At 32.1% G+C, this 12212-nt stretch overlaps 1 protein-coding gene across 2 annotated transcripts; it reads right to left on the reverse strand.

The window, feature by feature from the left end:
• Window positions 1–1358: 1358 nt before the first annotated feature.
• LOC128213284 (uncharacterized) lies at window positions 1359–12079 on the reverse strand. 2 transcript variants are annotated; one of them, XM_052918885.1, is made up of 5 exons: window positions 11941–12079; window positions 7778–7976; window positions 7417–7538; window positions 5909–5984; window positions 1359–5503 (listed from the first exon to the last, which is right to left on the reverse strand). In XM_052918885.1, the coding sequence occupies exons 2-5, from the start codon at window positions 7972–7974 to the stop codon at window positions 5266–5268; spliced, it is 633 nt and encodes a 210-aa protein (XP_052774845.1). In that variant the 5' UTR covers window positions 7975–7976; window positions 11941–12079; the 3' UTR covers window positions 1359–5265. The 2 variants fall into 2 exon arrangements, with proteins under 2 accessions (XP_052774845.1, XP_052774844.1); XM_052918884.1 differs by having other exon boundaries at window positions 5903–5984.
• Between the last annotated feature and the right edge of the window lie 133 nt (window positions 12080–12212).

The raw sequence follows: 12212 nt of genomic DNA on the forward strand, positions 1-12212 counted from the left end.
TTGTTTGTAGAGCTTACTATCTGCGAATTGTTGTTCATAACCATTCACGGCTGTTTGTACGCCTGTGTAAAATATGCGATGTATTATGGAATGTATGATAACAAAGTCATCCACTTCTTTGACTAAATATAGCATTTTTTATCTTTAGCAACTAATTTATGCCAATATGGTGCTTAGGGTAACTTATACCATTTATGGGCATATTATAAATGAGATGATCAACACCCAGCCATATTGCTTCCGAAATTATTAAATTGACTATCCTCTCTCCAATATGATAATTTTTATCCATTATTTACCTTACTTTGTAATAATGATTTTGAGCATAATATTTATCTGGAACATTGGATAACCTATAACATTGCTTGTCACTCTCGATGATGGCCCATGAGATTGATAACGAAATTGGCCAATTTTTTTTTTGCTCTATTACTAATTCAAACATTTTATGCTTTGGGGCATAATATTAGAGTTTGATGACCATCAGGATAGTTTTAGTAATTCCTAAGGTATTGAATTATTTGAAATTTACTTTGCAATTTAACTTGAATTTTAATCCAATATCTACCGCATATGGTTATGTTTTGTCAAGGATTTTTTTTTATTTTATGGGCTGTTTTACTGGGCTTGTATGTTGAGGGTTTAAAAGCCCACTTGCACTTGACCTGCCAGCTTAGCTAACAACTCGCCAAATACTCTAACCCAGCAGCAACCCAACTGAGCTCAAAGTTATCCCTTTTTGTGGGCATTAGGTTTCATAATATAATCACCAGCTAGCTTGCTTCAGTAATTCCATAGTAGCTTTTCCTCACATTGAGAGTTGATAAAGGTCGGCCTGCATTATGGCTTGACCCTGTTATATGCAACCACAATTGAGGTGAAGACATATTCAGATACAAGGAGATCCGGTTAAAATATGGTCTTTTCCAATAGCCCTTGGTTTTTAAATGTGCCCAGTGTTAAGCATCAATACACAGAGGACCGCTTCCTGGTGTTTTAACCATAACTGAGTACTCAAAAACGTACAGACAACCCTCTATGCAAGCTATTTAATATTTAAACGTCTTTCAGTATGTCACATTTGGGTATTGGCCCGAACCCTTCAACATGTGTAGGGAACACTTCTGGACAAAACAACTCGGGGCCCTAAATGTAAGTCAGTGAATGGAAAAATGCAATTTATCAATGAGGATGTCGGAATTTGTTGTCACAACTGAAGATAATCCCTTTAAGTCATTCCCGAGTCACAGCCTCTGAAATTGATCACTGTGTACCTACATATATAGCTTGTTGAATAATTCCTTTCTTTCAGGCACTTGTGTTAGCAAGTAATATAATCGAAAATAAATGAGAACAGCTCACTTGAAGGAATTTTATTTTGAAGTAGAACATTTAACTGAAAATACATAAAAAAACAATAATTTATAACACATTCATAACCGGGACTAAAGAAACAATTATAATGAATCAGCAAGTTCTTCTTACTGAAAGTCGTACATAACTACAGGTACATTGTTATTTCAAATGTCAATGCAAATAAATAAAGATTCAACATTATCGCATTCACAATATATCCTATATATGTTTTTTCATTTTTCGAAACGGGCTTAAGTAGCTAATTTTAATTAGCCAAAATACATACTTAAATAAGATTTTCATAAACACAAAATGGTTTATTGTAATAATCAGAAGTATAATTCCATTTAAACCTCTTAGAGAAGTAATTATTTTGCAAATTTTAGAAAAGCAAAAATTGTGAGCTTGGCTTTATCATGTTAAACTGACTTCAGAAGTTCTAAGAAATTGGAGCCAGATCAAAAGATATTTTGCATCATTAGGAGTTCTAACAGCTGATAAATGTCAATCCTGGAAAATAGCCAAGCGAACATGTTTGAATATGAGGGATTATAAAAAGCAGGATAAAGAGGTTGAGATCTCTTGAAATTGTTTCTATAGTAATTTAAAGTCATTTCATGATACTTTCTAGTTTTACTATTTTGATGCAAATATCTGTCAGAGCCAAAAACATTATTAACAACTGAACAATAGTCTGAAGTTAAAAGCTCTTGATTCTGATGGATCCTGTCCGGTTGAATTCGGAACTTTGGAACCCCTGGAAATTAATATCCAAACTAAGAAACAAACAATGAAATAAACAAATAGCTTCATGATACAGGATGTAGAACAAACATCATCGTCATCATAATTGTTTGAACATTTACTCAGGCAAAGCAAATTAAACTTCAAGATTAAACAAACAGCAAGCAATTCTGAACATTTTTTTGTCAATTCTTTTGACACAGATAAATTATATGACAACACAAGTTTAAAAAGACATGTTAAATAAGCATATGAACATTGACAATCCTGACAATCAGAAAACAGGCATTGTTTGATAATAATCGAGGCCTTAGAGCAATACTATTGTAAATCCTTCTATTTCTTATTAAGTTACAACCGTCTTGCACTAAGTCAACAGATTATTTAGGCTTCAATTATTGAATAGTTTCCAGACCCAAAAAATAAATGTGAAAGTTTTTCTGTCAGATGGTCATAATATTTCTTTTGATTTTCATAATGGAATTAATAGGTTAGGCAGAAAAATAATTAAAAAAAGTCCAAAAAAAGGACCTACACTCACCTGAAAATGTGGGAAGACATCAAACGAACTATTTGTTTAGTGTGGCCCTTACTCTTATTGTTTTATCCTTGTAATAATAGTATTTATCTTCTTGTACAGTTTTTGTATTTAATACATGACTGTACACAACATGTATGCAATACTGTACATATGTTTTACATCATATAATAAACAAAACATGTTTGCTAAATTCAATTTAACAAATAAAAAAGCTCAAATATATACAAAGACAGATAGAGAGACTTTCTCATTAAAGTCTAAACAACAGAATGGAACTGGTGGCTCCTTTTACTGGTATATCTACATTATCTAATCATCATAAAGTGTACATGTAATAAACCATAATCAATGGACAAATCAACCATATCATTAGACAACAATAAATTAAAGCATGATTAAGATCATGACAAAGTGCATGCCTTTAAAAACAGCATGCCCGAAAAGTTGTAATCTTAATTCCATTTATAAATGTTGCAAATTTTTTCTCTATTTCCTAAATTTTGTGTTCATTTCTAAAAATAACTAGTTCAATTTAAACAAATATTATAATATCAAAATTATGAAACAGGCCCCTCACAACCTTTCAAACCTTCACATGTTGTAAAGGAGCACCAATATACCCAGTAATGAATTCACATACACCGGAAAGAAATAAACAATAATACACAAAAAAATAAACCAATGTCTATGGACACAATCTCTTCTATTTTTAATATTAATACCAATATCATGTAACTTTCTGGCTGAGATCAGGTCTTAAATTTATGAACACATCACTTATTTATAACTGGTTTGATATGAAATGTATTTATTGATGAGCATTATACTAGGTAGATCTTTTAAAAATATGATATCCAGAAATGCTTTCTAGAGCTATGACTTGAGAGCACCAGTTTGAATAACAACAAACAATATGAAAATGATTGCCAAAATACTGACGCTGAGCATTTACAAGGGGTAAACATTTAAATACCCCAGTATGAAAATTGAGAAATGGCAGTTTGAGAGAACCTGACCTTACAGTTCAATAATGGTTAATCAAAATAAAAGCTGATCATAGAACTTAGGCCAATATAAATATAAATGATATTCTGGCACTAAGGGCGGTACTAAGAATCAGTTTCCTTTCGGATAATTATGCTTAATGATGAGAATTACAAACACAGAAAATGAAAAAAGACAGAATCTAACAACAATGGTAAGTATACTCTTAACACTTATTTCTTGACTAGCATTTCACAGAATTATATGTCACCTGATGAGCCCGCACATCATTGTTGAACAAAATATTATACCAAGTGCAAAAATGATTTGCAAATTGAGACCTTTGTACGATCTATATAATTCCAAACCACATGTAAGCCAATCATATTTTACAGTAAATGGGCATAACTTTGATCTCTGGTGTAACTTGATCACAAGGTTTCATCATGAATGGGCAGTAATCTTATTGTCCACAACTACATTTTATTGTAAAATGGACTCAGGTTTGATTCATTTGACGATCAATCTTAGCCTGGACTTAATGATCACAAAAAACGTCACTAAGTTTCATGATGATTTGTTGATTAAAACTAAGGTTTTGTCTGCACAAGATATATGCCAACTATCTTGTAATGTAAAAGCGCATCACTCTGGTGTTTGGTCATTTCATCAGACAATAAAGCTTGACCTGGACATTGTGAACATAAATGCTGTCACCTACTTTCATTATTGGATGATATTTACTTCACTTATTGACTACACAAAAATAAGCCAACTGTTATTTTTTCTCTATAAAGGTGAACACCTTTTGTTTTACTGACCATCAACCTTGTCATGGACATTATGACCAAAATAATTAAATTGGACATTGCCCATAAACAAATAAAAAATTTGTAAGTATTTTTTTGCACAAAAATTAGCTGGCCCTGATTTCTTGAAACTTCTTAAGCTTAACAGACCTAAGTAGCTTATTTTGTTTAGCAAAAGTTCTCACTTTATCCTAAGTTTGATAAATAAAAATGAGTTTTTCATGATTATCAGACAGATAACTTCAATAAACAGTTAAATAACTTCCAAAAATTTAACTTTTTTACAAATTATTAAAGAACAGAAACAGTCAGCTCAGCTTAATCGTGTTATAACAGACTTAAAAAGTTTCGAAAAACCTGCCCCTGACGCCACTGTTGCTGGCACCAAATGTTATACCTATATATTAAGCCAACACAATCACAGAGATATCAATATTTGGGCCCTATACCAATATTGCTTGCCATTTTTAAAATTCACAAACAAAGGGCCAATTGTTCAAGACTTTCATTAAGTTGTTAACTGCATAGTTTTTTTATAATACTTTTTAAAGGTGAAATATTCTATGATGTGCTGGTATATCTAAATAAAACAAGCACAGTTGTCTCATAAGGGTAAGAAGAACAGCACATCACAAGTGTGTCCATAACAATATTTGAAAGTTAAAGACAAGACACTAACAACTTAATGTTAAAAAAGTGCTGAACAACTGGCCACTTGTTACATGAAACTTTATCACATCAATTATATATATGAATGGATCATTTTGTAATTTTTTCCAAGGGCTTCAAAATCCCCCAAAATGAACATAATGATTATGTACAGTACATGTGTCAAGCAGCAATGTATGCTGATTTCTCATCATCACTTATGCTCATTTGTGAGCATTTATTTTCCTGGGAGAAGTCAATGGACATAGCACTTTCCTGAGAGTTTGATTTTGTGTCATCCGACTCATTCGACCCGGCATGGAGGCAAGCTTCTGGCTGAGTTGACAAGGATAATACTGACAATTCACCTCTCAGCAGCCTCGGTGGAAAGTCTGAGCATGATACATCAGTTTCCACTGGTCTGCAAATTAAAGCAATGTAAAAAAATCAAATTAATGCATTTTCATGTGTAACTCATTTGACCTAAATGATTAAAACCAAAAAAAGCATATGAATAAGGTACAGATTAAAAAATATTAACCTTTATAACCTTGTTTTTTTAATAAAAAGCTACATAACCACAAATTTCCAAGTTAAAAAAGTGCTAAAATTATCTGTATTTTTTTTTTATATATGTACCTAAATCAAATGCCTTTTTTGGTTTTGATCATTAAAGTCAAATGAGTTAACCATGATAATGGATTAAAAAAGAAAAAACAAAATTGGCCTCAACCTTTATTGTGCGCCTTTAAGAAATATATGTGAGCCCCTAGGACCAAAAATACAAGCAAACCTTAACCTGTTTTCATCATTGACTTACATGTACCTTGCATTGATAGACTTGATGTGTGTATAGTCGGAGGGGGCAATCACCTTCGGCACCGTCTGATTTGCAGTTGCTTCTGAGGATAATAAACATTGATTTTATAATGAATCATAACCAGCTTTATGCTCTAAACTTTCTGCAATCTAGACAATGGAAAACTCAACTATTGTGCCATGTTTGGGAGTGGTTTTGTCCATTCATTAACTCCCATATCAAAACAATTACAAGAAGCTGAAGGCTATAATATTCATGCCAATAAAGTACAACGCTATTCACTTATACAAACGGTAGTTATTGAATGTTGTCCTTGACAACATGGTTGTTGCATACCAAACAGCTATATTAACAACTACCATCCAGAAAATATACGACAGCTGAAGCGCTCATGAATAATTCAAATAACTCAGGTTGTGGATGCAGTTATACATTAAGAGCTTTGAATTACATAGAATTAACCTGTGTTGGGTATTACTGCAGATTTGATTATCTTATTTAGTTGTCTGTGTATGTAAAATCTAAAATAGAATATTATGACTTAACGGTAAACTCCTCAATAAATTTCTCTGTGTATATAATATATCATGAAATGCACATTTGGACGTTAAAATATGATCAGAAGAGCAAGACCAGAATTCAAATAATAATTATACACTGGTGTTTTTTTGATGATTGATTAAAATAAAAAATTGATCGAAAAGGTCATCATCGGCTACTATCAATATTAATTTTGAAAATAGAGCTGTTTTTAGACCATTTCAGTCCCATTTCTTCTTTCATGACTGATACTCACTTTTAGATACTTAAAAATATATAAAATGTTATCTATAACCAAGGAATGAATGAATGTTAAAGGGACTGTACACCAGATTGGCACCAAAAAAAGTTTTTTTCTGTTACGAATCTCAGGACAATTATCTAATAGAATGTGTTACGCTTTGATATTATAATTGTAAAAAAAGTACCAAAATGTAAAAACAAAATTGTGTCGGAGTCCGGGTTTGAACCTGTGTCGCCAAAATTGCAGTCTAGCGTCGTATCCACTGAGCCACGACGGCTTACTCTAATTGGGTGACATATTTAAGCTATACACCTCAGTAATATCACGTGATAACACCGACTAGCCAATCACGCATAAGGAATGAATTCTACCTGGTAAACATACCCAGTAATCTTTTTTAATGGAAAAATACGAAATAACTGCTAAACTTAAATCAATTGTAAACTATGTGGTACTTCAGTTAGTAAGTTTCAATGCATTGTACACATCGATGCCAAGTTTATGTCAGTTTTCGACAATTTTCTTTTTCTTTTTTTCGCTATTTTATCATATGGAGTACAGCCCCTTTAATAACAGTCAGAAAATATATAAAAAATATTTATAATTAATAGTTATAAAATAATGGCAGCAAAAAAATCAATCAGCTTTTAATCTCAGTTATTCAATAGTAATTTTTTTTGTCTGATTAGAAGACTAATATACACATGTTACATGTATGTTTATTACTGACCTGTTCGCTTTCTATGATACTTCTCAATGGTCTTGATAACGTCTCTTCGGCCTATTTTGAGCAAAACGTTTTCAAGATATTCAGTGTCTTGTTCATTTACAATGTCTAGTTCTTTCAGATGCCTACAAAAAACAGCCACATAATTTTATAAATGATGTTAAATTATTAATTCTAAACCTGAAAATCTCACACAAAATTATATGACCCTAAAATTAAATAACAAGTCCTTAGCATTTCTTTGATCACATATTACTGGAAAAAAAATGAATCACAAAGGATACACACAAAATAGTGTCAGAGTATAGGACTTAGAATGTGCAGAAAAATGAACTTCTGCAACACATGTCACTTTATTAAATACCTAATCAGGTCGGACGTATGCTTTATCCCGGACAACACCTTCTTCGTCACTAGACCATCTGTCAAAATCGCAAGCTTCAAATGAGACAATTCGCTGTCTTCCAACATCTGAGAGACATCTAGGAGTAGTGCTGTGAAGGGCCTTATCTTTCGTAGTTTTGCCCTAAAACAGGGCCCAGAGCGTGTGAAATTACTCATTCCTGAAATAAAAAGAACTATAGGGATTAACCAGTCAAGCAGAAGCAAAATGTTTTATTGACTTGTGTTGTGCCATTTTGATTTGGAAACATAGACCACATCAAAAGTAGAGGTTTTTATGGGTGTTCTACAAGCAAATGGAGATTGCTCCGTAAATCCTTCTTTGCATTTATTTTCTTTTGCAATTTTTTCAATTCTGGTATTTAAATTTATACTCACATCATCATGTGAGGTATTGCAACTAATGGCTAGATGCCAGCTAGAGCACATTTTGAGTAATATATATTCTAGTTAAGCAAATCCACTGTTTAAAAAAATCATATATTTAATCAAAGGTATTATTTGCCTTCATCAAACAAGTGATTAGTAAATCAATGCAACACCTTTGTCTCAATTTTATCCAATACTTTGTAGTAAAGAGTAACAAATAACACTAACAAATCTTTAATTGTTTTTCAAAAACAATTTGTGAAATTTGTTAAGTTTCTTGCCAAAAAAAAATAAAATAATAAAGACAACACCTGGCTGACAAAAAATAATAGGGGTTGAAAAGTCTTTGATATAGGGGTTGAAAAGTCTTCAATATTGCTATTAAAATATGTCAACTAGGGGTTGAAAAGTCTTTGATATAGGGGTTGAAAAGTCCAAACAGGTAGGGGTTGAAAAGTCTTTGAAATAGGGGTTGAAAAGTCTAAGGGTTGAAAAGTCTTCGTTTTGAGAAGGGGTTGAAAAGTCTTGGGGTTGAAAAGTCCTGCTCCCATCAAAACAAACCATTATCCTCTCCGATATAAGGGACAAAAAATATTTCTTAAAGTAATCTAGTAGTTTAGCAATAGCATTGCAATTTTTACCAGAAACAATGTCAAGTCAGAAGAAAAATGAGATATGTAGCATTATAATTTTTGTACATAACAGATTTGTGCATATATTTTGTTCTTTCTTTCACCACTACGTACTACCAGTCAATGTACAAAAAAATTACATTCAATTCAAGGGCCTATTAATCTGGAAAGACTGAGGCCAACTGAATAGTTTATGGAAGATCACATACCAGATATATTAAGGTAATTTAAACTAAAGATAAGTTTACATGTTAAAAATATGTATATCAGATTTGTAATACTAGGAAAACTTCAGCACTTGTGTTTTTATATAACCATTAGGAATATACAATTACTGTTACTGTAGCTGTTGTATTATTTCAAGTCTTAATATGTGTATTTTTTTTATATTTTAGTTACAATTGAAAAATGAAATGTCATGTTTTAAGCTTTTATTTGCAATTTTAACACCAAGAGGTCATAACAAGGACAACATTGCTAGTCTGATCAAACTTCAGGTAACTGTGATTCAGGGACCATAACTTCTGAGATATTACAGATATCTGGCTTTAATATCTGATCAAATTTGTAGCTGTTGACCAAACTTGGTAATCAGATTCATAAAGGTAAAGATTTCAAAAATCTCCTATGTACATGTGATAAGGAATCATTTACAAATCGCGGGTGACACCAGCACAGTCATCAACAAAGCTCTGAGAGGGGATCAAACCCAGCAACCTCTGATCCAGAGTCTGGTACACTAACTGCTCAACCAAAACCATCTATTATGCATTAAGACATTGCTCTACCTCAAGTTACAGGTGACAACGTTAATTTGTTTTTAATACTGTTGAGTGCCTGAAGCTACATTTTGCCACCTTAAATGATGTGACTTGGCATCTCTGACCAAACATTGAAGTCATATAATAATTTAGCTCTGACTGTCCCACTCAATTTTATTTCAGTACCTGGACGTCTCCTGAGATTAAAAAAGACCACACCAACAAACAAACAGTGTGAATCCACTTGCAAGGCAATATTACAATATAATTGATAAAAGCCGTAACTTGCTCAATGCACGCGGAGTTCTACTTGTTGAATTTGGAACCTGGTCAAATAGCCCCCAAGTCAAAACGCCCCCAATTTGGTCAAATAGCCACACTCCTTTTTTTATTTGAAATTATATTTGAATGTAAGTTGTAATATTTTTAAGATATTTGAATGTATATTTGAAGGTAAGTTGTAATATTTTTAAGATATATTGCATTGACATATTTGCTAATCAAACAATAACATTTGATAATAATTAAAATGTTTTAAAATATCAAAAATAATTTGCACATATTAAAGACTTACTAATTAGAGAAGAATATTAAATGAATTATCAAATTTTGCAATAATCCTTTGAAGAAAGATTAAAATAGATTCGCACTGAACTTAATAACTGACTTCAAATAATTTATTTTGCACACCTTCTCTTTTATATTTTTAATTACAATTAGATTTAGTATAAAATGATTAAGAAATCAATCATTTAAAAAGTGGCGGATCTGTGGTCTAGTGGTAACCCACTTGACTATCAATCCAGGGGTCGCAGGTTCGATTCCCCGTCGCATCACTAAAAACATACTAATCGTCTTCCGGGAGGGACGTTAAATGGGGGTTCTGTGTGACAGTGCTATACACCAGGCAAGCTTTAACCAGGGTATGCTCCAAAACCTAAAATAACTACCAATCTTAACGGAGCATTCACCGAATAGGCAAGGCCCGAGTGCGAGTATAAATAAGCTTACACACCTCATTTTAAAAATTTCAAACAAGCTAGTTAATATAATGCCAAGGATACGTTCAATCTAAAACTATATATGAAACATTTGTTCTCATAGATTCTTTCATTATTATTGAAATAAGTAACAGCTGCTTAAGAACCTTATAATTATGTATTGACATATAATATACATTCTCCATCTATGTTAATGTATATTGTATTGTAAAATGAGAATACATTTTACAATATATTATAGATGTGAATAATGTGTAAATTATTTCAAATTTAAAAAAAAGTTAAATTATATATTCTTGTTGTTCCTTAATTTTGATGCGTATAAATCAATATTAAAATTAAAAAAAAAAACACACCAAAAACAAGAGGGCCCTGAACGCTCACCTGATCCAATAAAGATCATCAACAATAACATTCTGATCAAGTTCCATAAACATATGGTCATAAATGTGGCCTCTAGAGTGTTAAAATACTTTTCCTATTATTTTACCTGGTGACCTAGTTTTTGACCGCACATGACCCAGATTCACACTTGGCCTAGAGATAATCAATATAAACATTTGACTAATTTTTATGGACATACAGTCATAAATGTGTCCTCTAGAGAGCAAACAAGATTTTCCTATGATTTGACCTAATGACCTAGATTTTGACCACACATGACCCAGATTTTGACTAATTTTCATGAAGATACAGTCATAAATGAGACCTCTACAGTGTTAACAAGATTTTCCTTAAATTTGACCTGGTGACCTAGTTTTGACTGCACATGACCCAGAATCGAACTTGACCTAGAGAGTATTAACATTAACATTCTGACCAAGTTTCCTGAAGATACAGTCATAAATGTGACCTCTACAGTGTTAACAAGCTTTTCCTTTAATTTGACCTGGTGACCTAGTTTTTAACCCCAGATGACCCAATATTGAACTCATCCATGATTTTATTGAGGGTAACATTCTGACCAAGTTTCATTAAGATAGTGCCCTAATTGTGACCTCTAGAGTGTTAACAGTCAAATTGTTGATGGATGACGACGACGACGGACACAGGGCAATCACAATAGCTCACCTTGAGCACTTCTTGCTCACCTAAAAACTTATGGCTTAGAAACATTTAAAATAAAGGTTTAAAAATGTTTTGGAATAAAACAGTAGAAGTATGCATTTTTTTTTAAAGTGGGGCCTTTTTGGGGGGGGAGGGGGTAATTTCACCAATTTTAAAATGTGAGTGGGGGCTATTTGATCAAAATGTGGGCTATTTGACTAAAAGGCGTTGAATTGTCTCAATCTTACCACAGTCGCGAAAATATATGACAAATTATTATTTTATAAGGAGAACATAAAATAGAGAGTATCATACCTTTTACTGTCTAATAATTTGTATTAAATAATTTATACAATATTTTAGTTTACAAGCTTTTGCTAGAATGCTTTATTTCAGAATACAGATTCAGAAAACATAAATATTTTCTTGGAGCTTCAAATTCAATCATTTTATTTTTGTGTACGTTCAGTAGAAATACTTTCAACGAAATTATTTCCTATGTTTGGACAGAGAAGAGACTATCCGAACTTAATCATCGTTATATGTTATACTTTTACTGCATTTGTATCAAGTAGTTAATTTATTTT

This window comes from Mya arenaria, chromosome 13, assembly GCF_026914265.1.
Source record: "Mya arenaria isolate MELC-2E11 chromosome 13, ASM2691426v1".
NCBI lineage: Eukaryota > Metazoa > Mollusca > Bivalvia > Myida > Myidae > Mya > Mya arenaria.